The sequence below is a fragment of the Rhea americana genome, unplaced genomic scaffold (genome assembly GCF_003343005.1).
Source record: "Rhea americana isolate MKP2758 unplaced genomic scaffold, rheAme1 scaffold_127, whole genome shotgun sequence".
NCBI lineage: Eukaryota > Metazoa > Chordata > Aves > Rheiformes > Rheidae > Rhea > Rhea americana.
In genome coordinates, this window is record NW_028185339.1 from 357,333 (window position 1) to 375,547 (window position 18,215).

The following is an 18,215-nucleotide window of genomic DNA, read 5'->3' on the forward strand; positions in this document are numbered from 1 at the left end:
GGGAGATGCTTCAGATACTCTGCTATGAATTAGTTACTCATTAGGTCTTGCCTAAACTTACTGATTTCAGCAAAATACTCTTAACAGCAATATTGCTGACATCAGCTGCTCTCAGCCATGGAGCTGTAATATAGATGGCTGCAACAGCTTCTCTCAGGAGTCTGTGCATTACATTTGTTTCTGGCACGTTGGGCAGAGTACTGTCTTCTGACTCTTTGAAGTCTTCTCTTCAATTCCTAAGCTGTCATCTGCTCTCCGCAGTGACAGTGGCCAGAGCTGGACTTATCCATGCAGTCAGTGTGTTCCCTGTTTCCTAGTGATCTGTCCTTGTAGATATGAGAAGGCATAAAGTTATATCTCAGGATCCAGAACATAAAGGGAAATATTCCCAACTTCATGGCAAGCAACAGTGTTTTTAGCTTCCGTTCGTGAGGATTTGAAGCATCACTCATGCTAATTACAGTGCAGAAAGGTGAAAATCTTCAGCAACAGGCTTCCTTACCCACTTTTCCTTTTCCTGATGAAGAATAACTACTCAGTGTTTTTCCAGGAAGCAGTTAGGGTTTCCCCAGTACCTCAGGAGTTACCAAAAATTTATAGTTAAGGGAAGAAGAACAGACAACACCGTTCTCACAAGAAGGTGGAGGCAGAAGGAAGAAGGAGAAAAAAACTATCAATGCAGGGAAAGAAGAATAAAACAGAGCCCAATCCATACTTAATACCTGCCAGCTTCCCAACTGTCTGAAAACCAGCAAAAGAACATAACCTAGATCAGTCACATGGCATGCTGAAGCTGTTCAAATTAAACTCAGAACACCTCAGTCCAACAACCTTTCTAAAAGACAAGGAAGGAAAGAAACTAAAAACCCTGTTAAGAAATGCAGCCAAGCAGATCAGCTCTAAAGATGATGTCAAGATGAAAATGTGCTAACATAATAGTTATTTGAGTGTCTTTTGGATCATCAGTATAGACCAATAACTTTCTGATTATAAAGTGAGCTTTATTTTTATAGACATTGTTTCCACTCGAGTTTAGCATTAAACTCTCATTGCATGACCTAGCTCMGTTGTGTGCTAGTGAGAGATGTTGGAGAAATGGGTGAGAGATGGACAACAAGTAGTGATAAGGTAGAAGTAGGAGGGGAGACAGAGAGGGAAGGGAAGGAAGATTGGAGTAAGATGACAAGAGAAATACACTAAAAAGTAAAAAGAAAGTGTCAACAAGCATAATTGAAACACAGACAGAAAGGTTTGGGAAAAGAGAGAGAGAATGGTGGACAGTAGTGGCTGTAAATGAGCCATTGTCAGAAACAGTGGCTCAAAACACAGCACAGATACTCAAATGCTGCATAAACATACATTTTAGCTTGCCCTAGCTGTCCAAGTTAATCACAGAGTTTGTACAGTGGATARCTAAAAGTCTCCTACTCTATTGCTGGATAGACAAATCAGATTAGCTCAATAGTCTGACAAAATGATTGTACTAGTACTATTGTTGCTCCTCAAGACTTCTGCCATTCCTATTTTCTCTGGTGCATTAAAATTGTTGCTGTGATTTTGTTGTTGTTGCCTGGTTCAGTGGTGTGATATAATCTAGACCCAGCTACAGGTTCCTTAATATTGTGTCTGCTACAAAAGTGAAGTGATGATGAGAAAGATCCTCAACTACTAGGTTCAGAAAAGCATTATACAAATTAATGAATCCACAAGGGCTACTTTTTGCAAAGAAGTTACTTCTGGAAGCCTTTCAGCCACAAATTTTTGGAGGTTGCACTATGTGTTTGCCCTGTCATTATTCTTTCCCATAGACATCTGCTGTATGCTACTGTCAGAGACAAGATACCAAGCTTGGTCTGACCAGTACCTCTATTCTTATGAACAGCCATGCCTTATATAGGCTACAAGTACTGGGCAATGGCTTGTAAAAGCGTCTTACTACTGGAACCTGAAACTAAGTGCAGGAGCCATAAGAGTGCACAAATAGTAAACTGCTACTAATAATTGTATTTGGACTGTGCTTGGGCTGCATCACATAATGCAACTTGYGTGAGGTTGAATGAACTTTTGAACACAAAAATGGAAAGGAAAAAAAAAACAAGACCCAAAATCAGGATACACAAAAGTCTTCAGCCAAAACACAACACAGTAGAAGGGAAAAAATTCCAAAGCATAAGAGAATGAGATGTGAAAACTCTATTCTCACATTTATAAAACTGGATTTAAGTTATTTGCTTGAGGCTCACTGTTCCAGAGCTCAAATACAATATTGTGGGAAAAACTCAGATATTTTAGCTGTGGACATCAACATACAACATCCTTGCAGTTGGCAGTATTGGAAAAAATACCAGGGGCACAGTTAATAGAGAATCTCCAATCATAAAGGCATATGAAAATGCATAGAGAGAAAGCAGCAATATGTTAGAGAGTGCCCAGAAAGAAAACAGTGCAAAATATTTAGAGATTAACGTTCCCCACGAATAGCTTAATGTCTGAGCATCAAGTCCCTAATTTCCAAGAATCATACTCATTTAATGATGCAATAAAATGCACAAACTGATTAAAATTTTGCTTGTTGTTCTTAAAATTGGAAATCTAAAATTAAGCATTGTATTTCTGCTGCACTGGATGAAAATGGAGGTAGATAATATTTATGACTTTTTGCCCAAATTATAGTTGTTAAAAAAGTCACCCTCTACAAGGTGTTAGTGCTCCCTTTTCCAGAAAGAACAGTGATATATCAACCTCTGGTCTTCAGGTTGAGCTCAAATTAACTGCGTGAAAACAAACTAGATTTCCAACCCATTTAACACTTAAGTAGGCCAATGCTCCCGTGTGAGTTGGCCAGTTTTGATCATCGCAAACCTTGGCATTGCCAACACTGTTCACTGACCAGTTCTAGAGATTATCTGTTAGATTTTAAGAGTTAATGCTGAACAACTATTGTGATATTAAACAACTGCGGACCTGTCTGGGCTTTCAGAAAGCTGTGTTACTCAAAAGAAGTAACACATTCATTCATCTCCTCCTGCAATGGAAACTAACCTTCGCAGTCCTGCACTTCRTAATTTTATTTGCCTCTGGATGTGACTTTCTCTAAATTAAGGAAGAATCTTCTCTGCACATCTCTTACCTCGTGGTATGTTCTGCTTGAGTTACTCCAGAGGTGCTGCAGTGCAAAATAGACAGTAATGATCTGTGCCAATAATTCTTATATACCTATCTCATGTAGAGATCTTCAGTGGTATCTATTGTGCAATATTATGAACAGTTCTTCCCAGTTAGGACTCCTACTCTGAGGAATATTTTTGAAAAAGAATTGGAGTTAATATTCAAACTGGTTTCATTTCCTTTCACCTTTCCTTGTTTTAATGACTTCTAGTTCAAGTTAAGTTCCCAGTGCAACGTTGAAGTGTGCTATTCTCAGAACAAAATCCTTTTCCTGTGGGGTAAGTAATCTTAACAAAAAATGGAGATGTTGGATGTTTTCATTTAACATACCAAATGGTATATCACAATTCATTTAGACTGCTACAAAGACTAATTAGAAACTGTGTGAAAGTCGGGTATCATAAGGAGTAGTGAATCTTCTAATTAGCAAACCTGACAGAAAATCAAGATGTTGAGGTTTATAGCATGGAAGAATGTACTTTCCTGCTCACCCACTTCAAGGGTCAACAGATAAATGCTATGCAAGGGTATGCTGTTTTCCTGTATGCACTTTCCCTGGTCACATTCAAATAAACACACAAATGCCATAGTGCACCTGATGATCTGCCATTATGGCATAAGAAATTAAGAGGATAGCTTAACTAAAAGATAGCTTATTAGACTAACATTAATGTCTTTCTCTGTTACATGTTGTAAGAGAGAGTTATCAGGTCTGTGACATTTTAGGTTTCATGTTATTTATGGGATAGAGCTTGAAAGAATGAAGTGGGAATGACAGATGAGCAATGTATCTTGTAGTTCTATGTGTATCGGGCAGACATCTTAGACCTCTGCGATCTGCACTCAGGTCAAACAAATGCTAGGACAAGCCAAAGTCGTTCTCTTCCAGTCCCAGCACAGTTCAGTAACAAATCTCATAGGCATAAGCTTATGATCAGAAGTCAGAAGTTGCAATAGTCAGTCACAAGACAGATTATAAATATTTACTAGTCTTACTGCTGGGTGAGAAATTAATTRGTGAAGGTTGGGTATTTGGGGGTAATGTGAACTTGCTACCTTGTTTTTCTGATTAGGTAGGTTTCTGTGAACTCATTCTAGTTCTTAATAAGAGTAGTTATATTTTGATATAATGAAATATAGTTCTCTATACTTTTTATTGGCTTCTGACCTTTTCCTAGCAGTTTTCATAGAAGCTTCTATATCTGATCATATCCCAGAGAGGTGTTAGTGTGGATGAATAGATTTATTTTTGTGTTTTCCAGGTTTGCTCTTTGGAAAACTGTCTTTCCCGGTCCTTTATGATTCTTTAGGTGCCACAGCCTCTCAGCTCCAAGACAGGCTTTTTAGCAGTTTTCTTCACTGTGCTAGCAATGATCATCTGCAAATGGATCTGTGTATTTCTAAGTATGAACTGCAAGATACAAAATGCATGTTTTGCTTTGAGCCCTGTTCATCATCCTTTTCAAACATTACAGTTGGAATATATCATATTATGACTCATACAAAATTTTTTTTATATAAAATAAATCTAACATTTTTAGCAGAGGCATATTGTTATTGAGTGTGTAATATGGAAGGTCATCCAAGATACAGATTAATCTAATACAAAAGTGACAGTGGTTCACTTCAGGCCCCTACCTGTACATGGCCAGTTGACATTTTGGGTCCAAGTTTAGAGAACCAATTTAAAGATTACTTTTTCATTTTCAGAAAGGCTAGTCTAATACTGAAAATAAGACACTCTTATTGATTTTAGAGTCTAAAATCAAACTAGTTGATTTTAGAATTTTTAATACAGAGAAATTTTAAAATCAAATTGAGTTTAAACCCAAGGAATTTAGGAAGATTTCCTTCAGAAAAAGTCTTTCAGGGAGATTTTATACTACACGTTAGCCCTGAGATGCTGACTGTAGAAAGTGGGGCTATTGTTTTCTAAAACAGGATGTTAGTAAGTAAGATATGAAATTAAAATCCTTAGGCAATATAGGAGACACTTCTTGGAAGAGAACAATTCTGAAATGAACTCTTCCAACATTACTAGGTTTATCTATACACAATAAACTGTGCTTCAGCCTGACTCTAAAACCTGATTTGCCCATCATCCACAGTGTGAAGTTTCAAATCTGCACCCAGAGGCTTTCTCGTCCTGAGCTCTGTCTCGTCCTGAGCTGGAGTCTCAGCAGGCTTGTCTCCTCATGCTGGCTTGAGCTTTTGTTCAAGGTCAGAGGATTGGAGCCAGGCAGCTCAGACCACTGGAGAGCATCCTGTGGCTGGCTCTTTCTAAACATAGTATGAATAGTTTTGAGCTGGAATGACTCTGGACTAAGCTTAAAGTGTGAGCGGAAAACAGCTAGGAATACAGACTAATATACAGATCTCACTTCTGAGCTTGCTGTTCCCCTCACAGTACAGAAGCAACCAAAACAAAACAGTAGTGAAATACATTGTATAGTTAGCTGGCGGAAGGGGATTCAACCTGAAGAATACTTCAGAAAATAGAAAAACATGCCCAAGAGAAGAAACGGAAAGAAGATAATTTAAGAATAGTCATGGAAATTGCAAGGACCAGGGAAGTACTTGAAGATCAAAAAGTCAATGTTGAGTTGCACTCATGCCTTCTATGTGAAGACTAGCTGACAGAAAAACACATGTGCGCATATGCATGTGCACGCGCACACACGCACACGCRCACACAYGCACACACAGACACACTTTGGCTAGTGTCCCAGTGAGACCTCTTTACTATACATGTTATGGAGAATATGTATATTATTTCTTCAACATTTCTTTCCTGCTCGACCTTGTCCTTACCAACAGAGAGGGACTGGTTAGAGGTGTGAAGGTTGGGGGCAGCCTTGGCTGCAGTGACCACGAGATGGTGGAGTTCAGGATCCGGCAGGAAAGAACTAAGGCAACAAGCAGGATTGCAACCTTGGACTTCAGGAGAGCGGACTTTGGGCTCTTCAGAGACCTAACTGGTGGAATCTCATGGGTTAAGGCCCTAGAAGGAAGGGGGGTGTCCGTGGGTCCGTGAGAGCTGGCTACTATTCAAACATCACTTCCTCCGAGCTCAAGAGCGGTGCATCCCTCTGAGTAAGAAGTGCAGCAAAAACGGCAGGAGACCTGCATAGGTGAGCAAGGAGCTCTTGGCCAAATTCAGACAGAAGAAGAAAATACACAGAATGTGGAAGAGGGGACAGGCTACTTGGGAGAATTATAGGAATGCAGTCAGAATATATAGGGATGCTGCGAGGAAGGCTAAGGCCCGGCTGGAATTAAGTCTGGCAAGGGATGTCAAGGACAATAGGAAGGGCTTCTTCAAATACATCAGCAGTAAGAGGAGGACTAGGGAAAATGCGGGCCCGCTACTGAATGGGGCGGGGGTCCTGGTGACAAGGGATACAGAAAAGGCAGAATTACTGAATGCCTTCTTTGCTTCAGTCTTCACTGCTAAGGGCAGCCCTCMTGAATCCTGCAGCCTGGACGTGAGGGAGAAAGTCCAGAGAAGGGAAGACTTTCCTTTGGTTGAGGAGGATAGGATTAGAGACCTTCTGGGCAGGCATCCACAAATCCATGGGCCCAGATGGGGTGCACCCACGGGTACTGAGGGAGCTGGCAGATGTTGTTGCCAAGCCGCTCTCCATCATCTTTGAAAGGTCCTGGAGAACTGGAGAGGTGCCTGAGGACTGGAAGAAAGCCAATGTCACTCCAGTCTTCAAGAAGGGCAAGAAGGAGGACTCAAGCAACTATAGGCCAGTCAGCCTCACCTCCGTCCCTGGAAAGGTGATGGAACAGCTCCTTCTGGATGTCATCTCCAGACATATGGAGGAAAAGAAGGTGACTGGGAGTAGTCAGCATGGATTCACCAAGGGGAAATCCTGCTTAACCAACCTGATAGCCTTCTATGATGGAATGACTGGCTGGGTAGATGAGGGGAGCGCAGTGGACATTGTGTACCTTGACTTCAGCAAGGCTTTTGACACTGTCTCCCATCACATCCTCCTAGAGAAGCTCAGGAAGTGTGGGTCAGACGAGTGGACAGTGAGGTGGGTTGAGAACTGGCTGAAAGGCAGAGCTCAGAGGGTTGTCATCAGTGGCATGGAGTCCAGTTGGAGGCCTGTGGCTAGTGGCGTCCCCCAGGACTCAGTGCTGGGTCCCATCCTGTTCAACTTTTTCATCAATCACCTGGATGAGGGGGCAGAGTGCCTCCTGAGCAAGTTTACTGATGATACCAAGCAGGGAGGAGTGGTTGACACATCAGAGGGCTGTGCTGCCATTCAGAGAGACCCAGTCAGGCTGGAGAGTTGGGCAGAGAGGAATCTCCTGAGGTTCAACAAGGGCAAGTGCAGAGTGCTGCACTTAGGGAAAAATAACTCTAGGCACCAATGCAAGCTGGAGGTTGACCTGCTGGAGAGCAGCTCTGCAGAGAAAGACCTGGGAGCGCTGGTGGATGGCAGGTTGACCATGAGCCAGCAATGTGCCCTTGTGGCCAAGAAGGCCAATGGTCTCTTGGGGTGCACTGGGAAGAGTGTTGCCAGTAGGTGGAGGGAGGTGATCCTGCCCCTCTACTCAGCCCTGGGAAGGCCTCATCTGGAGYAYTGCATCTACTTCTGGGCTCCCCAGTATGAGAGAGAMATGGAGCTACTGRASAGAGTCCAGCATAGGGCTACAAAGATGATCAGAGGACTGGAGCATCTGCCCTACAAGGAAAGGCTGCAAGAGCTGGGCCTCTTCAGCCTGGGGAAGAGAAGACTGAGGGGGGATCTTATCAATGTGTATAAGTACCTGAAGGRAGGGTGTCAAGGGGACGGGGACAAACTCTTTTCAGTTGTCCYRTGTGACRGGACAAGAGGCAATGGSCAGAAACTGAAGCACAGGAAGTTYCACCYGAACGTGAGGGGGAATTTCTTCCCTGTGAGAGTGACAGAGCACTGGAACAGGTTGCCCAGAGAGGTTGTAGAGTCTCCTTCTCGGGAGATCTTCAAGGCCTACCTGGATGCAACCCTGTCTACCATGCAGGTGACCCTGCTTGAGCAGGGAGGTTAGACTAGATGCTCTCCAGAGGTCCCGTCCAACCTTACTGATTCTATGATTCTATGACATTGTGGAAAATACATTTACGGTTTTGCAAAGCCTTTTTTGCTTGAGAGCTGACTGAAGACTTGAAGAGCTGGAAACTTAAGATGTTCCATCATTGGAAATATTTGCATTCTGGGACTGAGAGTAGGCATTATAGGAAATGTTGGTGGAATGGGAAAATATTAGGAAATAGCTTTAATGTTTTGGAGAATTACATTTGTTATTTTCACTGAAAACCCATGTAATTTTGGAGCTATGTGAACCCAAATGTGGAATGACCGAGGGAAGTTGTACTTTGGAGAGGAGTGCATATTTGGTAAGAGTAGGTGATTTTCAGAGATGCTGATTTTGAGCCTTTGCTCATTGTAAAGCAAAAATGGAAACCCAAAAGGAAGATTTCGAAGCAAATAAATTCTTATGTAGTCAGTCTTCCTCAAGACAGTATCATTACCTGTCATGATGTGTAGGCACAAAGTGTATCCAAATAACCATTTAGAATTCATTTGTGATTGAGGCATCCTACCACAGATTTAATAAAGGAACCATAGATATAATAAAAGAAAATACAGTTGAAATTTATATTTTAGTGGTAGTATATTTTCTATCTTTCTGATCTATAAAAATGCTTGTAGGTGTATCATTTCAATGTGTTTTTTAATGATTTATTKTCGACTGTGAAAGCCTGTGTTTGGTCATATGAATGTTCACTGGATAAAATTGGATACAATATAGTCTAAGTCAATGATGAAAAAATAGCAAWTGTTACTTGGCTTTCTGACCTGCTATTGTCAGCTCTTCACAGCCCTTGTCATTGTTTATGAGTCCAAAGGAAACAGATTAAGCAAGGACAGTATACTAATTTGCTTGGGACTGCTCTCGATTTTTTAATCTAGCTCTGGGTGTTTGTATGTTCACTTGAAAGTGCAATTTTTTTTCAAAATGGATGGGACAAAAGGACTTCTACGACAGGCATTGAAATGTGCCCAGGACACCTGTGTCTGTTTTGTTCTGTATCAACTGTTGTATGCTGATGCCTCCCAGATGGGTGCAAAAGAAAGGAAACAGTTTTTTTAAGTCACTTGAGTAATACTGAAAATTGAGAACCTCAGAATATATGGATCATTAATAGTTTCAGGCAGAAATGACCTCTCCTTGATGGGGGGGGGTCGTGTCCTGATGACTTCAAGGAACACGTAGCAGAAGATGGAAATTCCTATGCTCCTCACAGAAGAAAGATTCAATGCCCTTTCCCAGACTGTCCACCAAGAGGATGATGACTAGTGGAATAGGAGTGACAGAAGTAGAGAAAGGTGTGCATGTAAGGGAAATCTGGTGCTGGTGAAACCTCACCATTCATTGTTTGGTGCTTAAAATTCTCCCAAACTGACACACTTCCTAGTATCATGATCAGCAGATGACAGACGTCCCATTCCCACAAGTACGTCATCTTAATTAATTTAGTCAAAGGTAAGATTACAAATAGTTAGGAACAAATCATAGCTATACAGTTGCTATACAGTGTCATTTTAGAGTGGAAGTARGGTTGAGTGCCTTTACCTAACAGTTTCATAACTTAATATGTTTGGATTTCTTTTACATATATATGTGTTATATGTGTAACTGACATATGTCTGCAAATTTTATCGGAAATTTTAACTCTTAAATTCCTGTGTTTGAAGCTTTTCTTGAGGAATAATCCCTGTAATACTATTATCCTTAATTTAATGATATTATCTGAAACCTTGTTTAACATGATTTTTATTTGGGAATAAATATTAGCTTCTTTGAAGGTAGCAGTTGCTGTACCTGGGAAGGTGTAACTTCTGAACTAAGAAAATCCAGCTCTTGTTAAAATGGGGGAGAAGAAAGTTTCTGAATTCCTTGAGCACACTGCCAAAATGCTGTGTGTGGCACAGATGGTTACACAGTCTTACAAGGCTAAAGTCCAATCATTCTGTTTCTTGATCAGCTATTTTTCTGCCACCTCTTTGATGTGAAAGTAGTATAGCAAGTACTCAATAATTTACATACTGTACAATATAACCAAATATAAATGATGCGTTATTCTTCCATTTAGCCCCATTTGAATTGATTACCAAATCTTCCATTTATTATTTATCAGCATTGTGATTATTTATAACTTTTGCTGAGTTTACAAAGTAATGCATCAATCAAGAAGCTGAGTTGCACTTTACTGATTTATAATGGATATTTTAGTGATCACTGCTTGGTCTTTGTATTGTTTATTTATTTAACTTTGTGAATATTGAGCTTGAAAGGGGAGCCAGAAGATGTGGGACCAAAGCTAATGCTGAGAAAGATAATCCCCTCCCTCTGCTTTTTTTCTTGTTTTGCATTACTGACTTTTATGTTGTAATTTTTATTTTAAAAACAGATTTATCACAAAAAAGAAAGATAATGCTGATGATTTTACTAATGAGACTGAGAAGGGCTATTAAATAAATGGACTAGTAAGGGTGATGCCTTTTTCTCTTTTACTGTCTTCTGGTGAAAAGATTATCCACAGTAGATCTTCCTTTAAGTTTGACCCCAAATCTAGATAGCACTAGCTTTGCACTCTCCTGCCTTGCTAYGTTAGCTGTGGGAAGAGTGGGTCTTGGAAGGTCTGTCACTGAGGGTCAGMTCCCTCTGGGCTTTCTCCCCAGTTTGGATCAGGAAAGCCTGGGAAGTTGGTGGGGCATTARTTTCAAGCGAAGGAGCACAACCCCTGGCTTGTCTGTGAGCCCTGGTGCACGTTCTGCAACCTGGGGCACTCCGGGTGGCACTAGAAGCTGGAAACTTTCCTAATGTCCTGAAACCCAGATTGCTTGTTGCCAGTCCTCATGTCCGGTGATTCAACTCAGTAGTGCAGGTCTGCAACTGGCCAGTACTACTGATGATCATCCATGTGCCGAGGACAGGGTGGTGTGCTGTCACTGGAGCAAAAGGCTGGATTGAGTGYTGGCCAGTGCCTCCTGGGCCAAAGCCCTGTGAAGGGAGAGAGAAGGGTACCTTTCTATTCTCATCCTACCTGTACTGAGCAGTAACAGCTGACCATGGCTGAGGTTTCATTTACTCAGCTCTTGAGATCTTCTTCATGACCTTGTCACATTTTCCCTAGGAGTGGACTTTAGACATTATGACTTTCGGGGACTAGATTTTTTGTTTGTAGGCTGTCCTACAATGCAAGCACCTTTCAACCCTTTAGRTAGGCTGAGAACTAAATATGTTATACTGGAGACAGAGGAGCGCAGCCTAGCTGTTCTGCTTGTCTCGGATCAGCTTCCAGTTTGTCTCCACAGGAGCAAGTTGGCCTTTCCCTTCTCCTTCCCTTCCACGTTCCTGATCTGACATTTCCACAAGAAGCTAAAGGAAGGAGCCAGGCCTGATACACTAAAGACTTCTCTATTTAAGAACAGTAACTCCAATTAATTCTCTTGAATGAAGCAAGTTACRTTGGTGATGAATTTGAGGCTAGTAAAACAGAAAATGTGAGTGTTGGCTCTACTAAAAATTTCTTGCTCAAACTAGAATAATTAYTAAAATTGGTTGAAAGGAAAATCACAGAATAGGTACTTTTGTGGCTATTGATAGCTTTTCTGTTTTAGCACTATGCAACCTTTTGTGGTTTGGACTCAGCAAATTGATTTTTTGTTACAAATTACACTAATGGTAGCAAAATAAAAAATTGTATTGCTGAAGATGTATGTAATGTAAAGATCTCTGGGCTTCTGCCATATCTGCTRTCCTTATTAACCTTTGCTCTGCTAGAAGACAAGAAGATTGAACATAAAAACCTGAAGGTCATCCATACAGTTGTCTCAATAGCAATCTGTGTGACTTTAACCCTGTTGAGGAAAAGTAATTACCCTTTGGCTTCTGATGACCTCAACTAACCTTTGTTGAACGACCAGAGAAAATAAAGGCTGACCAACAGCCTGCCCTTCCTGCCCTGTGGTTAACCCGCTCTGTGAATGAAGAATACCCTCAACAACAAATTGTGAAAATGTTGCCATGGAAATACTGTTGGAAGAAGAAACAAAAATCTATTACAATTAATAGTGTTTTATTAGGTGGCTCCTATAGAACTGTTTAATCCATGGAAGTTGCTCTATCTTAAGATCAGGGGTCAGAAAATTCAGGAGGAATAAAAGAGGAAGGGAGAGTGTGCCTCTTTAAAATTCAAGAGTTGTTGACAGAGCTAGGGTGGTTTGCATGAGATAAAGTAGTCAGTTGTATCTTGCAGACTGTAAGTATGGAAAACGATAGAGAGGAATAAATGCAATTACAGTAACTGCAAATGATAAATGCTAGCTATCTGACTAGTCAGGAAATGTATTGATACACAAATATTGTGCTTTTGTTATTTGGCAGATTGCAAAGGTCATTTACCTTTTCATATTTTTCACATTATCCAGTTCTTGCCCAGAGAACATCAGGTTATTTGCAGAGTGTAGACAGTATCTGTGTATTTGGCATTTTTGAAATTGATCCTAGAACACTTTTACTGTGATTTTTTCTCTTTTTGCTATTAGTTAAATTCAGTGTCTCACATTACATAATATTACAGTTCTGTTAAATTCATTGGTCTGGTTTGGTTTGTTTTAGGCAGAATCTCATGCTATTCTTTTCCCTCAGTAAGCAGTAGCTTCAGTTGGAGCTGACAGCACTGCACAATTTCAGAAGTAGTTTAACAGGTTCCAACAAAAGTTGATATTTCTTTGACTACACAAATAGACAAAAGTTGTATTGACATTAAAAATCTACATGTTGATGACCTACAATATTCCAGTTTCTAGTGCATCATAAAGCATTTAAATTAAGAAAATTCTGTGACATTTCCTTGTTAATGCACAGATTGCAATACCTTAATTAATGTAAGAAAAAGTTTTAAATGCATGTTTCTATACATGTTTAYCTAAGCAATTTTAAATTATCCTATCACTGTTAAGAGAAATGAGAAATCTTACAAGGTTCAGATTAAGACATATTAATACACAGTTGTGTACGTTTATTTTCTAGTAGAAAATGAATTCAAAATAACACATTCGTTATCTTTTAAAAATGATGCACAAAGGGATGCCTCAGCTTCCTCTCTTTCAGTCTGGTTTCCAAAGTACAAATATTTTAAATTCTAAAAAGATTCAACTGAAATACCGTCTTTAGTATTTTTGATAATCTTGCATAAATRGGAGCAGGACTGTGCCCAACCTATATGTTTCCTCTAATAAAAAATGAAAATGTGAGAAGGGCAGGTCTTGCAGTAAGAATCATATTGCAATATTTCCTTCTTTTGAAATGGTAACTATGAATATTTTTCTTCAATCCTTTTTGTGTTTTATCTCCCAGTAATACAGCTGTGGATTTTCACCACGAGAATACTCTTCAGCTTATGTATATTTTGAAATGATAGTTTGAATAGGGAACAGAGTATGCTGGATAGAACCAAACTTTTATTTGTGAATGAAAAAGATTTGTATTGCAAATGTGGCGATTTTCTTTACCTTTTCCTAATTATAACAAGATTACTCAGTTTTTAAAGTTTGTTTACTTTTCCAAATTTTTGAACACCCAGTGTACTATGTCTAGATATCAAATTACACTGGTGATAATACACGCTGCCTTTTGTTTATAAAATGTAAACTTAAAACTAACTATCTGTTGCTATATTTATTTATAGTTGTGCGAACACTTAAAATGGCTTTGGTGAGATTTCTTCCACTATATAAGCTTGTATTTCAAGTTATCAAAACAATTTAGGTCCTGGATCAAAGCAATGTGTTTTCATTAATTTTCAACAATTATTTCTATGTCACTGGCTCCAAATGATTATTTTACTCATGTAACTCACCTGGTTATGGTGCTGCAGAGAATTATTACCTGTTTCACTGACAGTTTACTTTTTTCCTTGGGTTAGTGCCAAGATTTTCATGTTAATCCCTTTCCGTTGCCACATGCTCTAGCTCCATGGCATTCTGGCTGAAGCTCAGAACAAAAGTCAAGGAAATCCATCATCACATGTGGAGTTTCTACTGCTGTGTTTATTGGAGAGAGAGGGAAAAAAACAGAAGGAGAAGAATTACAATGCGTTGCTCAAAGGTAAGAGTATTGACAGCCTGCTGTGTTCTCAGTACTTTGAGGAGTGTGAGAAATTCCTTTAAAATATGCATATCATATTATTTCTAGATTAGAAGTTGTCATTAAGTGTTTTCATCTTCACTTGTGGATTGTGCTCTGTCACCTTTTAGTTGGTATTGAGACTACATTTTTTCCCATTTTAGCCTGATATTATTCTAAGGCCTTAGAAATGTTTGAATTCAACAAGATTTAAATCTGGGGGATCTATAAAGGCAGAAGACTAAGGGAGCTAAGAAACATTAGTTGTTACTGTTATTGAATGCTTGCACAAGAATAGTTTTCTGACTGAATTACGAATGAGCTGTAGACACTTATTCTGCTTTATAGTATGTTTCTTATATTCATTCTCAAAAATGTWTTGTTGTCTGTCATTGCCAACTTATTGGGAAATTAAATACAAGCTCTATAATTAAAGTGTTTTTTCACTACAGCACTTTCATTTTGATATGACCATACAGGTGTATGTTATGTTATGCTAAGCATAGTATAACTTATATAAAAGAAGTAGATAGGTAATATCAAGGGAGAATAATATCAGAAATGTTCTTAATTGAACTGCAAAGTCTAATCACATGCAATCACATTCTTTAAAAACCTAAAACAGATTTTTATTTAAATTACATTTTGTTCATATGTYCATTGATATTTTTACCATAAAACAGAGGACTGTAGTTTAGTAACTAATGATGAATCTCACTGGTCTATTATCATACCTATGTGGTGGAAAGTCAGGAATGAAATTATTTCTATATTAATCTGATCTGATAAATTCATAGACATATATAAAATCCAAGGCTTTTAAATACAGCACAATTCTTAAGGCTTTAATTGAGCTAACATTGTATAACTGGTGTATTTAACTAGTGGCCTCCTATTGTTCTATAGCATTATCTAAAAATATTATGCCTTTTAAGAACAAGACTAACAGTGCCAAGATTTAAATATTATACAAATGTTATAGGGAGAAAAGAAACATAATTCTGTTATTAATGATAATTGTGACAGAAATATTAATTATAACAAGCTTACTTCATGGCAAACTATAATGTTGAAAGTACTGAATGAACATCTGATTCTCAAAAATCTAAATCCAATATGAATATCCAAGGCATTGCAAAAATGTTCAGGGTTTATTTTAGCAATTTACACAAGCTGCAGAGGATGTATTTTTTATAAAATAGTATGACATATATGTAGCAAATTACTGTCACTTTAAATTCATCTACTAGATATTTATTAATAACACAGCAATAAAGCATTGAATATAGTTTGGATAAGTGTTTATTGGTAGCCTGCATGACAAAAACAGATAAGTAAATCTTTATCTTGGATGGTTTCATTTTTAAATCAACAGCAATATTAGATATCCTAAAAGTTACCATAGTCATTAAATACCTTATAATGCTGTATCCCTGGTAATCCAATTTACAAAACTATATTCTCAGTAGAAAGTCCTGGGGTATATAGTAGTTGTCTTCAGTAAGCCCTTTCTGCTTTTTCTTGTCATGAAGCAGTGATGGTACATTTTTATCCTGTTGATAATTTGACTCTCTTTAAACTATTTCTTGTTGACCCACTGGACTGGTCTTTATTAGGATGGAGGTAGCTGGAAGATTGAAAGAATGCAGACCATATATCATTCTTCCTTTTTTACTGTGCCTTAGTATTCAACATAGCATCATTATTCTGAGGCAAAAAGAAAAGCTGGTCCATCATATATTCCAGACATTGCTAGTCTTTCCTTTATGTCCTGCAGTGCTAGAGAGGGGGATTATTGCTGCAGAAAAAAAAATCTGGCCATAGTGTAGGAATAATCACTGCAGTCCAGCTCACCCCCACACCTCTCTTTCTCTTTCTCTCTCTCTCTCTCTCTTTCTCTCTCTCTCCCTCTGTTTGAGGCCCCAGCTGATTCAGTCTGCATCCATCCATACATAAATCATTGCCCTTATTCTATTGGTTACATGGTACATGGCAAGTATTGATTTTTTCCATTGMCTCATTGCTGGAGAACCCATGGTTTTTGTGAGACTGAAAATGCAAATTTTTTTGCTGGAGATCTTGTCAAGGTACAAAAATGAAAAGCAAGGAGCGTGCTATTTTAAGATTTGTGTGACTTAAAAATTTTCACCTTCTCTGTTCTACTCTACAATTGCCTGTGTCCCAGAAAGTCGTGGCTTGTTTAATCACTACTGCTTTAGGTAGGCTTAATGGCTAAGCAGCCAGAGAATAAGTAAACAGAAGCAGGGCCTGAACATTCTGAGAAAGACATTGCTTTTTTGTTAAAAGTTTAATTATCTTCTGAAACATTAACAGGAAAATAAAAAAGGAWACAAAAAATAATGACATTTCAAAGGAAGAAATGAATCCTCAGCACAATAGGATAATATGGTGTAAAAATGGACATATTTCTATCTTCATAATACAAAAATATGATACCAGAAATAGTTGTTGAGATAGATCTTCATTTCATTTTGAAACATTTGCTGACCCTTTATCAGTATGGTTGCTGTTCTGAGTTAGTTTTTCTCAGCATTCAAAATTGCCTGAAAATCCCTCAAAAACATGGCACCTAGCTTGCTCAAAAAGTGTATTCAAGGGATAGGAAGAGTAGTTTATGAGATCAGTTTATGAGATGTTCTAGTTCAGTAAAACCAATTTCCTTGTTATAAGTTCCTTGCTTTTATGAGGAGTCTGATCCAAAACCTATTGGAGTCAACAGGAATGTTTTCACTGACACAGTCGGTGCTAGATCAGCTTCAGATTACCAGAGGCCAGTATTTTCCTGTGTGGGATATCATCACTTCCCCCCATTTTGAAGAAGAGATAAAATGGGATAGGGTGGGTGGATTACATATAGATGTAGAATTTTATTTTATTTCTTCTCATTGAATATTTTAACTCACTTAAATGAAATGTATGCAAATGTGTATGTATTTGCTTTGATGACTCATGCCAATCCCTCCTCCCTCCCCACCTCCCAATTACTGTATTTTACTTTTATGGAATTTTTGAGAGCCACTGCCCCTTGTGGGTATTGTACCAGTTTTAGACTCCAGTCTTCCAGCAAGTTGTGTGTAGACTCCATTTAAGTCATTGTACCCAACTGCTGCCAATTCCACATCCTGAGTAGCCCATATTTTTTATATTTTGTGGAGGTGCAAAGCAAATGCCTTAAATCGTAATACAGCTTTAGAGCTCTTGTGCTGCTGGGGCTGTAGAAATGGATGATAATTAAAATTATCAACAGAGAATCTCCAGTCAGAGACCATTGCTTACTTTGCAAGACATACAGAGACTGGAAATGTTGTGTGCCACTGTTGCTCTAACTGCAAACAGGGCTGAACTGTTCAACTTGCTCATTCCCCTAGCTGGCACCATTCCTGTATGAAACAGTCTGTGCTGACGAAAACCTTGGGTCATGCTGTCATGTAGGTCATCTCCCTCAGACATGATTGGTAATTGCCTCCCTACTGAAATTCTTCTTTTTTGAATATAAATTGCAACTGTTTAATTAAATGAATAAGAGGAATATATAAAGATTTTCTTTCTTTAAAAAGCAAGTAAGATTGTGAGAAGCATGAATTTTAGATTCAAAATACTATGTATTCTTTTCACTCAGGAAGAACGACAGGGAATTGTCTTCAAAAATGAGATACCTGTTTTGCCAGAAATGTAGTATTAGTGAAAAATGTGCCCTTTGTCCCACTGAAAAATGTGAATTTTTCTGCTGTTTGTTTCAAACATACAGGTCAGAGTCCATTATATTCAACAGTAATTTCTGTAGTAATTCAAATGAAGACTGTTCTGTTATCTTTGTGAAACTGATCGCA

General features: G+C 38.7%; 1 protein-coding gene across 1 annotated transcript in view; it reads left to right on the forward strand.

Annotated features, from left to right (window-relative positions):
* Positions 1–18,215, forward strand: part of LOC146600152 (uncharacterized) — a 99,778-nt gene that overhangs the window by 55,222 nt on the left and 26,341 nt on the right. The window contains exon 2 of the mRNA XM_085326071.1: positions 14,211–14,346. Coding sequence (XP_085182197.1) covers positions 14,215–14,346 — 132 coding nt within the window. The 5' untranslated portion in view covers positions 14,211–14,214. The remainder of the gene's footprint in view (positions 1–14,210; positions 14,347–18,215) is intronic.